At 48.4% G+C, this 16645-nt stretch overlaps 1 protein-coding gene across 6 annotated transcripts in view; it reads left to right on the forward strand.

The window, feature by feature from the left end:
• Positions 1-16645, forward strand: part of NR6A1 (nuclear receptor subfamily 6 group A member 1) — a 49912-nt gene that overhangs the window by 21571 nt on the left and 11696 nt on the right. For 4 of the 6 annotated variants that reach the window (XM_079962132.1, XM_079962134.1, XM_079962136.1 and 1 more), the window contains exons 6-9: positions 1881-2038; positions 5662-5892; positions 6328-6582; positions 11862-11983. In XM_079962132.1, the coding sequence (XP_079818258.1) occupies positions 1881-2038; positions 5662-5892; positions 6328-6582; positions 11862-11983 (766 nt within the window). The remainder of the gene's footprint in view (positions 1-1880; positions 2039-5661; positions 5893-6327; positions 6583-11861; positions 11984-16645) is intronic. The other 2 variants (XM_079962133.1, XM_079962135.1) reach the window with 1 other exon arrangement.

The raw sequence follows: 16645 nt of genomic DNA on the forward strand, positions 1-16645 counted from the left end.
AAAATACGTAGAACACAATAATTCATTACAGAATAGGAGTAGAGATAAGTTAACATAATCCAGATTCGTCGTGGATGTCTTCGTTTCAATCATTGAGCAAAAGTCGGAAGTCAATTATGGATTAGAAACCAGGACAACGTTCTTATCCCTTGCCCGGTTCCGTTCATGTGCTTGTCCTGGGTGCCTGGGAGCCATTGTCTTTGGGAGAAGATCGGTTGTTCATCCTTAATTCCATCTTCCATTTATTTGTTAATAAAACTGTTTCCGGTTCCTCTTCCACCTCCTCATCCCTTTTGTCCTGATCTCCTTGGAAAAAATGCTGTATTGGGCAGCACAGTTTGGGACTACAATTCCCATCCTCCCTCGCCACCGCTCCCGTTAGCTAGGGATCCTGGGAGTTGTAGGCCCCAACATCGGGGGGGCCACAGGAGAGCACCGATCCTACCCTGGTTGGCACATTTTCTCGCCACCTCCCCCCGTTTTTGTGTGTGCTTGGGTCGGGGAGGGGGCCCTTTTTCAGAACGCTGCTGGCGGCCAGACCTTGGGCCGCGTCGGCGCTCCTGCCTCCCGGTCCTGCCGCCCTTGCCCGCCCCAGCCAGCCCTCCGGGAGCTGCTCCTCTCGAAGCCAGCACCAGCCCTTTGGTCCGTGCCAAGCCCTCCGGAAAGCTGGCCGCGCCGCAGTTTCCAAAGCCGCCCGGGGAACGTCCGCTTGGCGGGTGGGATGGCTCGCCCGAAGAGGTCTTGCGGAGCTCCGGGCAGTTTAGGTCCTGGCCAAGAGAAGGCACCCAATGGCTCTCGCCAGGCTGCGGTGTTTTTCTGGGGACGGGGGCCACAGTGGGAATGCGCAACGGCACCTTTGGGGAGTCTCCGGCCTCGCCCTCTGGCAAGCTGTGCTGTGGATTCTCCCCACAAGTCATGGCTGGAGAATCCAGGTAACTGGGGTACCCAGAGAGTTGGCCTGGCTGCCCCCTTTTTCCTGGGAAACGTCCGAGCTGAAGGGGGCCTGTGATTTTTGGAGCGATCAGGGGAGAGAATTCATTTCCATGAAAGGGATCCGAGGTAATTTCGTTTCTGTGTTTTTAGCCGCACGCTAGCAGAAAAGCATCGTTTAAAAATCTGTAAGAAATGTTATTTGTAGATAAGCAGCCCCCAAAAGCAGACAAAACTCATGCCGTTACCCTCGGGACGTTGTAAGGCTGTTGCAGCAAAACAATATATATATACATGTTTTATATATATACATGTTTTTTATATATTTGTAGATAAGTGGCCCCCAAAACAGCCAGTTCCTGGCAGATAAAACTATACAGTGGATGCTCGGGTTGTGAATGTGATCTGTTCTGGCTTCTGAGATTCAGAATATTTTTTTTCTTGTTTTCCTCCTCCAAAAACTAGGTGCTATATATATATATAGTTTTGCTGCAACAGCCTTACAGTGTCCAAAGGACGTTGCTAAGGCCCTTGCAAGGCCGTTGCTGGAATAAAAACCCGCTTGAGCCGACAGGTGAAAGAACAGGAGGAGCTTTCTGGGAAGAGAGTGTCCTCGAACGTTGCTAAGGCCCTTGCAAGGCCGTTGCTGGAATAAAAACCCACTTGAGCCGACTGGTGAAAGAGCAGGAGGAGCCTTCTGGCAGAGCGTGTCCTCGGCTGAGCGCTGAGCGCACCTCACTCCGCCACCAACAAAGGGGACGGCAGGGTAGCAGCTCAAAGGCTGGCAGGGAGCTGACGTGGCACAGCAGGAGGGGTCCTTCTCTGAGAACCCCTTCTTCCCTTCGGCCCGCTGGCAGCGGAGGGAGCCGCTCGACCCTTGGAGGGGGGCTGCTTGAGTAAAGGCCGGGGCGTGTGCGTGTCCCTCCTCTCCTTCTCCCCGCTCCCCGCAGATCTCTGAGGAGGAGATTGAGAGGATCATGTCCGGGCAGGAATTCGAAGGCGAGGCCAACATCTCGTGGAGCAACAACGGAGACAGCGACAACAGCTCCCCTGGAAATGGGGTCTCAGAGAGCAACCAGCCCTCGCCCGTCTCAACGCCATCGTCAAGGTGGGACGCTGGGGGGGGGCGGGGAAAGGTTCTCAGGCCAGACGAGAACGAGGGTCGGGAGGCGATTCTCGCACTCAGGCCCGGTACCCTGCTGGGGTGCAATCAGCTTGTTGATTTATTAAATTTATATACCCGGGGGTCTCGACATGGGGGTGGGTAAAGTTCTCAGGCTGCATGAGACGGGTGTGTGTGTGTGTGTGTGTGTGTGTGTGTCTGGGTGTGTGTCGGGAGGCAGTTCTCGCATTTGGGTCTGGTGGCTCACCGGGGTGCACATTGATTATTAATATTACTTATTAGTTTTATTATTATTAAATTTATATAGCTGGGGGGCTTGACTCCATATTCAAGTTGGTACACGGGGGGCGATGAAAAGATCTTGGGCCAGACCAGAATGGGGGTCGGGGGGGTCAGGAGGCAGTTCTCGCACTCGGGCCCGGTAGCCTACCGGGGTGCAATTGGCACGTTGATTATTAACATTACTGTATTTATTAAATTTATGTACCTGGGGGTCTCGATTCAAGGTAGGGGGCTGGGGGAAGATGCTCAGACCGGTCTCCAGTGGGTTTTGGGAGGGCTATTGGGTCGTTTTCATTTTGATTAGGTATTTTGTGGTTTTATATAGATTATTAATAATAATAAAGTGGGGGTTTGGGGGTTTTTCGTGTTGATTATATGTTTTCAGGTTGATTATATGGGGCTGCCAAGAGTGACTGGGGAAATAACAAATTACGGCGATAACGTTTTGGGTTTATAATATATAAACCCAATAATAAATATAATAATAGTTATATGATAATAATAAATAATAATTTTTTATTTATGCCGAGGCTGAGACCGGGTTCAGGGCGGCTAACACCAAATATAAATGCACTTTTATATTTTGATTTTGTGTCGTGAACCGTATAAGGCAGTGCGGGCCACGTGCCCTCCAGCTCTTTTCTGGACTACAACTCACATCATCCCTCGCTCGCAGGACCAGTGTTTATGGATGATGGGAATTGTAGTCCCCAAACTGCTGGAGGGCCACGTTTGACTCCCATCATCCCTAGCTCCAAGGAGCAGTGGGTCAGGGATGATGGGTATTGTAGTCCCCAAACTGCTGGAGGGCCACGTTTGACTCCCATCATCCCTAGCTCCCAGGAGCAATGGTCAGGGATGATGGGTATTGTAGTCCCCAAACTGCTGGAGGGCCACGTTTGACTCCCATCATCCCTAGCTCGTAGGAGCAATGGTCAGGGATGATGGGTATTGTAGTCCCCAAACTGCTGGAGGGCCACGTTTGACTCCCATCATCCCTAGCTCGCAGGAGCAATGGTCAGGGATGATGGGTATAGTAGTCCCCAAACTGCTGGAGGGCCACGTTTGACTCCCATCATCCCTAGCTCGCAGGAGCAATGGTCAGGGATGATGGGTATTGTAGTCCCCAAACTGCTGGAGGGCCACGTTTGACTCCCATCATCCCTAGCTCGCAGGAGCAATGGTCAGGGATGATGGGTATTGTAGTCCCCAAACTGCTGGAGGGCCACGTTTGACTCCCATCATCCCTAGCTCCCAGGAGCAGTGGTCAGGGATGATGGGTATTGTAGTCCCCAAACTGCTGGAGGGCCACGTTTGACTCCCATCATCCCTAGCTCGCAGGAGCAATGGTCAGGGATGATGGGTATTGTAGTCCCCAAACTGCTGGAGGGCCACGTTTGACTTCCATCATCCCTAGCTCGCAGGAGCAATGGTCAGGGATGATGGGTATTGTAGTCCCCAAACTGCTGGAGGGCCACGTTTGACTCCCATCATCCCTAGCTCCCAGGAGCAGTGGTCAGGGATGATGGGTATTGTAGTCCCCAAACTGCTGGAGGGCCACGTTTGACTCCCATCATCCCTAGCTCGCAGGAGCAATGGTCAGGGATGATGGGTATTGTAGTCCCCAAACTGCTGGAGGGCCACGTTTGACTTCCATCATCCCTAGCTCGCAGGAGCAATGGTCAGGGATGATGGGTATAGTAGTCCCCAAACTGCTGGAGGGCCACGTTTGACTCCCATCATCCCTAGCTCCCAGGAGCAGTGGGTCAGGGATGATGGGAATTGTAGTCCCCAAACCTTGCAGGACCAGTGGGTCAGGGATGATGGGAACTGTAGTCTCCAAACAACTGGAGGGCCGGGGATGATGGGAATTGTAGTCCCCAAACTGCTGGAGGGCCACGTTTGACTCCCATCATCCCTAGCTCCCAGGAGCAGTGGTCAGGGATGGTGGGAATTGTAGTCCCCAAACTGCTGGAGGGCCACGTTTGACTTCCATCATCCCTAGCTCCCAGGAGCAGTGGTCAGGGATGATGGGAATTGTAGTCCCCAAACTGCTGGAGGGCCACGTTTGACTCCCATCATCCCTAGCTCGTAGGAGCAATGGTCAGGGATGATGGGTATTGTAGTCCCCAAACTGCTGGAGGGCCACGTTTGACTCCCATCATCCCTAGCTCGCAGGAGCAATGGTCAGGGATGATGGGTATTGTAGTCCCCAAACTGCTGGAGGGCCACGTTTGACTCCCATCATCCCTAGCTCGCAGGAGCAATGGTCAGGGATGATGGGTATTGTAGTCCCCAAACTGCTGGAGGGCCACGTTTGACTTCCATCATCCCTAGCTCGCAGGAGCAATGGTCAGGGATGATGGGTATTGTAGTCCCCAAACTGCTGGAGGGCCACGTTTGACTTCCATCATCCCTAGCTCGCAGGAGCAATGGTCAGGGATGATGGGTATAGTAGTCCCCAAACTGCTGGAGGGCCACGTTTGACTCCCATCATCCCTAGCTCCCAGGAGCAGTGGGTCAGGGATGATGGGAATTGTAGTCCCCAAACCTTGCAGGACCAGTGGGTCAGGGATGATGGGAACTGTAGTCTCCAAACAACTGGAGGGCCGGGGATGATGGGAATTGTAGTCCCCAAACTGCTGGAGGGCCACGTTTGACTCCCATCATCCCTAGCTCCCAGGAGCAGTGGTCAGGGATGGTGGGAATTGTAGTCCCCAAACTGCTGGAGGGCCACGTTTGACTTCCATCATCCCTAGCTCCCAGGAGCAGTGGTCAGGGATGATGGGAATTGTAGTCCCCAAACTGCTGGAGGGCCACGTTTGACTCCCATCATCCCTAGCTCCCAGGAGCAGTGGTCAGGGATGATGGGAATTGTAGTCCCCAAACTGCTGAAGGGCCACGTTTGACTCCCATCATCCCTAGCTCCCAGGAGCAGTGGTCAGGGATGATGGGAACTGTAGTCTCCAAACAACTGGAGGGCTGGGGATGATGGGAATTGTAGTCCCCAAACTGCTGGAGGGCCATGTTTGACTCCCATCATCCCTAGCTCGTAGGACCAGTGGTTAGGGATGATGGGAATTGTAGTCTCCAAACAGGTGGAAGGCCATATTTGACTCCCATCATTGCTAGCTCCCAGGACAGGGATGATGGGAATTGTAGTCCCAAAACATCCCCAATTCTGGCCATCGTTGGTATAGGGTGATATATTGATTCAATCAAACAATCAATCATGGCATGGAATGGTGGAAGCTCTGGACCCCCCCTCTTCCATTTCCTGCGCCCCCCCTTCCCCTCCCTCTTAACCCCCGCCTTGCCTCTTCCAGCAGATCTGTTGAGCTGAACGGATTTGCCGCACTCAGGGATCCATACCTGGGGGGCCCGGGGCCCGCCCCCTACCAATACCTCCCGCACCTTCAGAGCTGCCCTGCGCACTCCGCCCTGCTGCCCCCGCCCCCTCGGAGCCTCGACCCCCAGGCCCCCGCTCTCCTCATCAGCCAGCTGGTCTCGGCCGAGGACCTGGACCCCCTCGGCACCCCCATGCTCATCGAAGACGGGTGAGTGACACCCCCCCTTTCTGCCTGCTGGTGGTCCCCTCAGAGTGGCACAATGGGGAGCCTTGCCACACGGCACGGGGGGGGGGGGCAAAGCCGCTTCTGGCAAACCAGAGCAGCGCACAGAAACGCCATTTACCTTCCCTCCGGAGCGGGACCTATCAATCCACTTGCACTTTTGATGTGCTTTCAAACCGCTAGGTTGGTGGAAGCAGGGGCTGAGCGACGGGCGCTTGCCTCGTGACGGGGATTCGAACCGACCGCCCTAGGCTCAGTGGTTTAACCCACAGCGCCACCTGCGTCCTTTAAAAAATGCAAAGCAGGCCCGTGAAAAAGAAACCCACGGAGGGGCAGTATTAAACGGTGCGAACGCAACGTCGGCAGGCGGGCCCACAACCGGCACTCGCTTTGGTCCTCTAACTGCTCTCCCTCCTGCAGGTACAAAGTGACCCAGTCGGAGCTCTTTGCGCTGCTGTGCCGCCTGGCCGACGAGCTCCTTTTCCGCCAGATCGCCTGGGTCAAGAAGTTGCCCTTCTTTGGCGAGCTATCCATCAAGGACTACACCTGTCTCCTGGGCTCCACCTGGCAGGAGCTGGCCCTCCTCTCCTCGCTGACCGTCTATGGCCACCAGATTTTCGGAGACCTGGCTGACGTCACCGCCAAGTACTCCCCGTCCGACGAGGAGCTCCACAGGTGAGGCTGATAGGGCGGGAAAAAGGCAGTCGCGGAACTGAGAAATGTCACAGAAACATTACCTTTACAGAACGTTACGTTATGGAAGCACCTCTTACATCTCACTTCCTAGAAGCTAAATGTAAGGCAATGGATTTCAGATGGTTGATCATTTATAAACCTCAAACTCCTGAGATAAATGCAGATATTTTGAGAAAGAAATTGCTATGGAAAGAAACATATTGGATTTTTAGATTTGGTTCCTTAATTTCGTCAGGTCTCAATTCTTATATCGACTTTCGTTCCTTCTTGTATTAATTTCTTACAGCTCTATTTAATATTATTCTAGTTATTCTTTACAAATCTTAGCAATTCCACCCTTTGTTTGAACTAGATGGTCTGTCCCTTTAAAAATTCTTTTGCCTTACAGTATAAAAACCTGTGATTGGAAACTCCCTTTATCAGTCTTTAACATCAGCAGTCAGGAGCTTTTCATCCCTGTTTTTGAGTTTGTTTGAAACTTACAGCTTATCTCTTACTCCTTTGTAAGTTTTTATTAAAACCCTTTTGTAAAGGCAATACTAGAATTTTTATAGCCGAGTCCTCAATTTCCTACTACAAATGCTTGGCTCTCTTAAATAGGGCTACGTATAAAACTTGTCATTGAGGTTTTCCTACCTTTTTTGTAAACTCAGGGAAGCATTTCAGCTCTGCTCTTTGTTTGAAATCATTTAAGGTTTATAATTTCTTTATATCCTTCTGAGGAAGCTGATTAGTTCAGTGAAACGAGTTTTTGTAGCCGGCATCTCGTTAAGTCTTTGTTTAATTCTAGGTTAATTTTTTCCTTTAACTTGATTTTTGTTATCTAATTTAACTTCATAGTCGGTTACTTCTAGTTTCAGGGATTTTCACGGCATTTCATTTGTTTTTTTGTGGAACTGAGAAATGGCACAAAACCCCAAAACGAGAAGTGACCTGCTAGAAACATTGCCTTGCAGAAATAAACTAAATAATAAAAAATTGGAAAGTTTAAGGGGGAAATTAGAAAAACCCTAAAATTGAACAAAGCCTTAACAGGATACCGGCTACAAAACCTCGTTTCGCTGAACGATTCCGTTTCCTCAGAAGGAAACGGAAAAATCATAAACTTTTAAGTGACCCAAATTCAAAAAAAAGGGGTAACCCCCCCCCCCAAATTCTGAAGTACCTAGTTTGACCTAGGTAAAGCAAAACACAGTAATAAAGGATTGAGGACTCAATAAGTACGGTTTCCAATACTGAATTTACAGAAAAGCTGAATGGCAAGTTTTAAACAAAGCCCAGCTTGAAGAAAGCAAAGCACAGTAATAAAGGTTAATTCTAGTGCTGCTTTTAAAAAACCCAAGATAAAGCCGTTTTAGATTTTAAACAGAATCAAGAACGGGGCTGAAGCGCTCCCATGGTCTAGATGTTACTGCTGATATTAAAGACTAATATCAGGTGTTTCCTATCACAGGTTTATATAATATAGGGTGGAAAAATTTTTTTAACAAGACAGGCCATATTGTTGAAACAATGGGTGGGATCGGTAAAAATTTGAAAAATAATAATAACAAAAATGATATTGAACGGAGTTGTAGAAAATTATAGGTTCAAAAATACAAGAATAGTTTTGACTTGGTGCTGGCATTCGAGTGATAAAAGAACTAAAGGTGGACAACAATTAAGGATTTATTATGTTTTCAGAACAGGTTGGAAAATTGATATAGATAGGTTTATTGTTTGGTGTACATGCAGTTGTGAGATAAAATATACGCAAAGGGAATTGACGGGAAGTCATAGTTGAAGAAAGGGTTTTGTAAAATAAAAGGGGGGGAAATATTTCCTTTTGTTATCATTTTGTGTGTATGTATGTACATATGTGTGTTTTCGTATGGAAGGTTTGGGAGGAAATAAGATGGTAGATAACAAGTAAGCAACTCATTTTTATTTCTTAACTTATATTTAGTGGTGGTATGGTTGTCTTGTTTTTGGTAACAGAAAATCATTTGATAGAAATTATTTTTTAAAAAAAAAAAAGTTATAAAAACAAACTAAAGTCAGTCTAAGCATTGAGACCTGCCCCGTCTCGTTTTGGGTCCGGCGTCGCGTCGGGACGCCTCCCAGGAAAGTCTCGCCAATAATCCGTAAATAGCCCCCTGTGTTGCAGTATGGACGAGCCAAACAAAATAACGTGATGTCCAATAACAACGGCGCTAAACGCTATTTATAGGCAGAAATTGCAAATGGCAAAGTCTCTAAATCTTCTTCACCAACGTGAGTACAGTGGTGCCTCGCAAGACGAAAAGAATCCATTCCGCGAGTTTCTTCGTCTAGCGTTTTTTCGTCTTGCGAAGCAAGCCCATTAGTGGCTTAGCGGATTAGCACTATAAACGGCTTAGCGGCTTTTAGCGGCTTAGAAAAAGGGGGGGGGGAGGGAAAAAAGTCGGAAAAACTCGCAAGACATTTTCGTCTTGCGAAGCAAGCCCATAGGGAAATTCGTCTTGTGAAGCACCTCCAAAACGGAAAACCCTTTCATCTAGCGGGTTTTTCATCTTGCGAGGCATTTGTCTTGCGGGGCACCACTGTATCTTCGGCGGTCAGTTTTCTTTATGGTCCAGCTCTCACTTCCATACATCACTACTGGGGAAACCATAGCTTTTACTATACGGACCTTTGTTGGCAAGGTGATGTCTCTGCTTTTTAAGATGCTGTCTAGGTTTGTCATTGTTTTTCTCCCAAGAAGCAGGCGTCTTTTAATTTCGTGACTGCTGTCACCATCTGCAGTGATCATGGAGCCCAAGAAAGTCAAATCTCTCACTGCCTCCATTTCTTCCCCTTCTATTTGCCAGGAGGTGATGGGACCAGTGGCCGGGATCTTAGTATTGATGTTGAGCTTCAGACCATATTTTGCGCTTTCCTCTTTCACCCTCATTAAGAGGTTCTTTAATTCCTCCTCACTTTCTGCCATCAAAGTTGTGTCATCTGCATATCTGAGGTTGTTGATATTTCTTCTGGCTTGGGCTTCTTCCAGTCCAGCCTTTGCGTGATGAATTCTGTATATAACTTAAATAAGCAGGGAGACAATGTACAGCCTGGTTGTACTCCTTTTCCAATTTTTTTATTTTTTAAAATCATTTTTATTAAGTTTCCCATTTTAACCATCCAATCAAACCGTGTTGTTCTTGTTCTTGTTGTTGAGTCGTGTCCGACTCTTCATGACCCCCCTGGACCAGAGCACGCCAGGCACTCCTGTCTTCCACTGCCTCCCGCAGTTTGGTCAAACTCATGCTGGTAGCTTCGAGAACACTGTCCCACCATCTCGTCCTCTGCCGTCCCCTTCTCCTTATGCCCTCCATCTTTCCCAACATCAGGGTCTTTTCCAGGGAGTCTTCTCTTCTTGTGAGGTGGCCAAAGTATTGGAGCCTCAGCTTCAGGATCTGTCCTTCCAGTGAGCACTCAGGGCTGATTTCCTTCAGAATGGAGAGGTTTGATCTTCTTGCAGTTCATGGGACTCTCAAGAGTCTCCTCCAGCACCAGAATCTGAAAGCATCCATTCTTCGGCGATCAGCCTTTTTGATGGTCCAGCTCTCACTACTGGGAAATCACATTAAATGTTCCAGATTATACAAATACGTGTCCATTAGTCCAAATATTCTGCCTAAATTGTAAAAAAATTTGGTTCAAGTTTGGTTTGGGGCTACTCCTTTCCCAATTTTGAACCAATCGGTGGTTCTGTGTCCAGCCTAGGGCCCTCTTGCATGTGCAGCTGCGACGCTCCCCCCCTTTCTATACTCACGCTGTCGAGTCCGTGCGAAGGCAGCATGGGGGCTCTTGTTCCCATGCCTTGCGGACAAGCGGGCTTCCTTAGTACCCTGTGCCCCTGTCTCCTGCTGCTGCTTCCTCCCCAGCCTCCTTGCGCGTCAGTTCCCAGCTTCACCCAAAGAGCGTGAATCTGAATTGGGTTAAGCGTGTCTCCCCGCTCAGACTTGGGGACCTCGGAACTGAGCTGGTGGAATTTCTCGACGGGGATAGTTCCTCGCAGGGGCCACCTCAATGGCTAACAGATTGAGGTTGAATCCTGACAAGACAGAAGTACAGTGGTGCCCTGCAAGACGAATGCCTCGCAAGACGAAAAACCCGCTAGACGAAAGGGTTTTCCATTTTTCGAGGCGCTTCGCAAGACGAATTTCCCTATGGGCTTGCTTTGAAAGCCGAAAACATCTTGCGAGTCTTGCAAGTTTTTTCCCTTCCCCCCCTTTTTCTAAGCCGCTAATAGCGCTAAGCCGCTAAGTCGCTAATTGGGATGCTTCGCAAGACGAAAAAACCGCAAGACGAAGAGACTCGCGGAACGAATTATTTTCGTCTTGCGAGGCACCACTGTACTGTTTTGTGGGGACAGGAAGCGGGTGGGTGTGGAGGACACCCTGGTCCTGAATGGGATAACTGTGCCTCTGAAGGACCAGGTGTGCAGCCTGGCAGTCATTCTGGACTCAGGTGTCCATGGTGACTCAGGTCAATTCTGTATCCAGGGCAGCTGTTTATCAGCTCTATCTGGTATGCAGGATGAGACCCTACCTGCCCAGAGTGGTGCATGCTCTAATTATCTCTCGCTTGGACTACAGCAATTTGCTCTATGTGGGGCTACCTTTGAAGATGACCCAGAAATTACAACTAATCCAGAATGCGGCAGCCACATTGGTGACTGCTAATGTTCTAGCGTTTGTCCGGTCTTCCAATAGGAACCTAACATAGTGAGCCTCTGATTTTCCCGGGAAAGGTACCAGCAAGGGTAATATCAGTTCAGCTTGCTCATATTTCGCACAGTGCAGCAAAATATGTTTTATAGAGTTGATGTCTTGAGTACACGAGCAAAGTCTGTCCTGGTAGGGAACTCCTCTCAACCTGCCATCCAAACACTGCAGAAGGAAAGACGTTTAATCTGGCTTTGGTGAAAAGCCTACTATAATTTGGGTACTGTCAGGTTTTTAATGCAAGATGTTAACTTAAAGACATGACCATCTTGTACTCCTACTGCCAGCAGACTACAGACTGCGTGTGATCAAGATCGCAAGTCACTGTGTGCATGATCCCATAAGCTTTGCTTTAACGTCTTTAGGGCGCCTTTATAACCCAGATGATGTTGATGATTTATTTGTTGAATTTAATACCGTCCTATACCTGGAGGTCTCAGGGCGGTTCTGGAACGGGATCTAGGATAGTTCCTGGAGGGCTCGCCTGACGCCAAACTCCCTCCCTCCCTGCCCGCCTCCCCTCTACAGGTTCAGCGAAGAAGGGATGGAGGTGATGGAACGGCTTATCTACCTGTACCGCAAGTTTGGCCAGCTCAAGGTCGGCAAGGAGGAATACGCCTGCATGAAAGCCATCAATTTCCTCAACCAAGGTGAGCCTCCACGGGAGACGCCCTGTCTCTTTTTTTATTTGCATTTTCAAAAAACAGGAATAGTGCGTTATTATTATTATTATTATTATTATTATTATTATTATACTTCAGGTTACATACGCTTCAGGTTACAGACGTTCAGGTTACAGACTCTGCTAACCCAAAAATAGTGCTTCAGGTTAACTTTGCTTCAGGATGAGAACAGAAATTGTGCTCCGGCGGCGCGGCGGCAGCAGGAGGCCCCATTAGCTAAAGTGGTGCTTCAGGTTAAGAACAGTTTCAGGTTAAGAATGTACCTCCGGAATGAATTAAGTACTTAACCCGAGGTACCACTGTATTATTATTATTATTATCAACTGAATTTATATACCGCCTTACACCCAGCGGTCTAAGGGTGGTTCACAGAAAACTCCCTTCCCTCCCTCTGCCCCACTTCCAACTTCCTACGTAGAGTGCAGTGGGGCTTACCTTACTACTGGGAGGCCATGCTTCAAATCATACACACACTTAGCCGCAGGTAAGCCCTGTAGAGTGCAGTGGGGCTTACCTGTGGGTAATTGTGCGTATGATTTGAAGCATGGCCTCCCATTAGTCCACTTTGCCTGTGCAGAAGGGATCTGCTTCATCCCATATTTTGGGGTCCCAGGCGGAACAACAGACCCACATGGACTGTCTCCCTCCTGAACCTTACGGAAGGGCAGGTGTGCGCGTGAGAGTGGAGAGGGGCCACTTCTGTGCTCAGCCCTCAGCTGAGAGTGGATCCGGGACCTCACTTGGGCCTGGGGAGTCCGAGTTCGAATCCCTTTCCAAAAGGTAAAGGGACAACTCTGGGGTTGCGTGCTGATCTTGCTCTATAGGCCATGGGAGCCAGCATACAGCTTCCAGGTATGTGGCCAGAAGGACTAAGCCGCTTCTGGCGAACCGGAGCAGGGCACGGAAACACCATTTACCTTCCCACCGGAGCGGTACCTACTCATCTGCTTGCACTTTTGACGTGCTTTTGAACCTCTAGGTGGGCAGGAGCAGGGACCGAGCAACAGGAGCTCACCCCGTCGCGGGGATTCGAACCGCCGACCTTCTGAGCGGCAAGCCCTAGGCTCTGTGGTTTAGACCAGGCATAGGCAAACTTGGCCCTCCAGATGTTTGGAGACTACAATTCCCATTATCCCTGACCACTGGTCCAGCTAGTTAGGGGTGATGGGAGTTTAGTCCCAAAACATCTGGAAGGCCGAGTTTGCCTATGCCTGGTTTAGACCACGGCGTCACCCGCGTCCCTACAAATTCCCTTCCACACTTTTCCTGTTCTCTTTCCCACCATCCCATTTGTTACCGAATCAATACTCTTTTATCAATTTCAACTTGGCTGGATATACACAAAGCCTGCTAAGCTACGTTATTTGTCTGTGCCGGTTCTTGAAATAGTACATGAACATTATCCATTCCTTCTTAGATTCCTTGTCTTCGTTTTCTCTTACCCTGTTCATCAACAGGTTCAAACATTTTACACTGCCATTCTTCCTTAGTGGGTACTAGATTTGTGCCAATCTTCTCTTCTTCTTCTTCTTTGGCGATCACTTGTAGCCGAGTAAGATTGTCTTCCATAAACACGGTTTTAACAGTGAGTCTGTAAGTAACTGTGGAGGCCAATTCTGGATCCACACCTCCTTCCACAGTGGGGACATTAGTTTCTGGACGGGAGTTGGTCACAGTGTGGATTTGCCAGGCGTGCCTTCCTCTTAGCATGTTTCTCCCTTGCGTCCTGAGTTCGAGTGTCTTCAAAGCCCATGACACTTTTAGTCAAGGCTGTTCTCCAACTGGAGCACTCACAGGCCAGTGTTTCCTAATTGTCAGTGTTTATTGTGTGTCAGTGTTTGGACCTCTTTTGTTGACCACCAGCATTACACTTTCTATTTTTAAGTTTGGAATAGAGTAGTTGCTTTGGAAGACAATCATCAGGCGTCCTCACAACAAGACCGGTCCAACGAAGTTGATGTTGAAGAATCATTGCTTCAACACTGGTGATCTTTGCTTCTTCTAGAACATCAATATTAGTTCGCCTGTCTTCCCAAGTGATGTGTAAAAATTTTTGGAGACACTGTTTATGGAATCTTTCAAGGAGTTGGAGATGGTGTTTATAGGTGGTCCATGTTTCACAAGTATTTGGTAAGGTTGGTAGTACAATAGCTTTGTAAACAAGCATTTTGGTTTCCCTGCGAATGTCTCAGTCCTGAAACACTCTGCGCTTCAATCGGGAGAAAGCTGCACTCGCAGAGCTCAAGCGATTCTGGATTTTGCTATCAATGTTGACCCTTGTAGAAAGATAACTGCCTAGGTAGGAGAAGTGATCGACATTTTCCAATGTTACACCATTGAGTTGGATTTGTGGCACTGCAGAGGGGTTATTTTGTGCTTGTTGGTGCAGCACTTTGGTTTTTTGGATGTTGAGTGATAGGCCAAGCCTTTCGTAAGCTTCTGCAAAGATATTTAGGATGGTTTGGAGGTCATCCTCTGAGCGTGCGCACACTACGTTCTAGCTGCAGCAGAGGCGTATAGTAGTACAGTAAACCCTTTTGTTTTTTGCGGGGGGAGGGGACCTCCGTTGTTACTGTCCCCCATCTCAAGTCTTTCGGGGAAAGTATCTTTTTCAATTCATTATTGCAAAATCACACCTGCCAGCCAAAGTCACTGGCTGCTGCCAAAAGAAAGCAGATCTTCAAAACGAGGTAAAACTTAATCCAAAACTTGAGGACATTAAATTAGGATTAATTAAAAATTGGGGGGGAAATGGAAGGTGAAAAAAGGAAGTCAACTTCCGTTCTCCGAGGACAAGCGCTGCAGATTGCAGTTTGTGAACAGGAGAGGGAAATTAATTACGGCCTCTGGATGGCTTTTTTTAGTTACAGGTAGGTAGCCGTGCTGGGCTGCCGTAGTCAAAACAAAATAAAAAAATTCCTTCCGGTAGCACGTTAGAGACCAGCTAAGTTTGTTATTGGCATGAGCTTTCGTGTGCATGCACACTTCTTCAAAAACATTCTTCAGGGGTTTTTTTTGTTAATCTTTTTGCTGCACGTTCCGACGTTTAAAAACTTTCCAGCTCAGTGGGCTTAATGGACTTAATCTGAACTTCATTTTTATTCTCCTTTGAGACATATTTACTAACCGATTGGTTCAATCGGAGGAGAAGCAGAGAGAGACAATAGAACATATTTTTTTGACATTTCTGCGAATCTGGTGGGTGTTAAAGACCATCTGGGATCTGCCCTGAGACCTCCAGGCATAGGGTGGCAAATGAAAAAAATAACCTGTGGGCCGTTGTCGTGTTTTCTTTGATCGCGTAACAAGGCGTAAAATTCATATTCCCCCCCTCCCATAATTCATAAACAATATTGTGCCCTCCTCTCCCTCGCTCAGCCTGTGCGCCCGGTGTCTCTGGAACGGACATTGTAGGAACTGCAGCCCCTGTTCCCTTCAGGCAGAGCTGGGACCGGCCCTTGGCAGCTGGAATTGGGAAAGCCCCACCACAAACTTCTCTTTCTCTTTTTAATTTGATTTTTATAAAATTTTCTGTTATACAATTTCAGCTAAACATTTTACATACTTAAGATCTCAGTGACTTCCCTTCTTTGCTTTCAGTGTTTCATTCCATATCTTAGATCCCTGCATATTTTACAGAAAATATACCCATCAGTTTTCCATTATTTACATCCATCCAAACTTATTTACACTGTTGAATTTATCTTAATGCAGACAGCATTTTCAGCTACACACCATTATTTTCCGCATATTTTCCATATATTCAGTAAATGTTGTCCAATCTTCTTTAAGTATAAACTCTTTCTGTTCCCTTATTCTATATGTTAAGTCTACAAGTTGTGCATATTCTGTCAACTGAAGTTGCCAATCTCCTTCGGTTGGCACCTTGCTCATTTTCCATTTTTGGGCTAACATTGGCCGCAGCAGTAGCGTACGTAAATATCCTTTTCTGACACCTGGGAATTTCAGTCTGAATTATCCCCAACAGAAAGGACTCTGGTTTTGGGGGTTAAAGTAATTTTAAACATGTTTTTCAATTAATTATAAATCATTTCCCAATACCCTTTTATGGCCTCGTACTTCTCGCACCCTCTGTGGGACTATGGGCCGACTCCTTTCTCTGTCCGCACAGACAGGAGAAAACAGGACTATCAACCCTCTTGCTCTCCTCCTGCCAGCTGGAGACATTGTGGGGCTGGCCAGACACGTCCATAAAGGTGTGGGGAGTCTGTTGGGAGCACCTGCGCTTGGCTCTGGGGGGAGGCAGGGGGGTTCCTTTCCTCCCTCCCACCTGCTGCTGCTACTTCCCCTTACTCTCCTGCGTTCGGGGCAGCCCAGGGGGGATTTCCTGGCCCAGGGGGGGTTTCCGCAGAGTCAGATTTGCTTCACGGCCTCGCATACAAAGCCAGCGGACAGGCGGTGTTTCAGCAGCCGCACAGTGGGAAGGGCTGCCTGCCTGGGCCCAGCAAAGCGGCTGCCAGTTGGGTTCCTCCTCTTTGCCTCCAGCTTGCGAGTGGAGCCCTGGGTTTCCTTTGTGGTGGATTCAGAATACAAGACCCGCATATCGACTTTGCTTGGCCCCTCCCAAGGTCTCTCTTCCCCCTTTAGCTGGGCTCCAGATCCCATCAT

Source organism: Podarcis cretensis, assembly GCF_951804945.1.
Source record: "Podarcis cretensis genome assembly, chromosome: Z".
NCBI classification, from domain to species: Eukaryota; Metazoa; Chordata; class Lepidosauria; order Squamata; family Lacertidae; genus Podarcis; species Podarcis cretensis.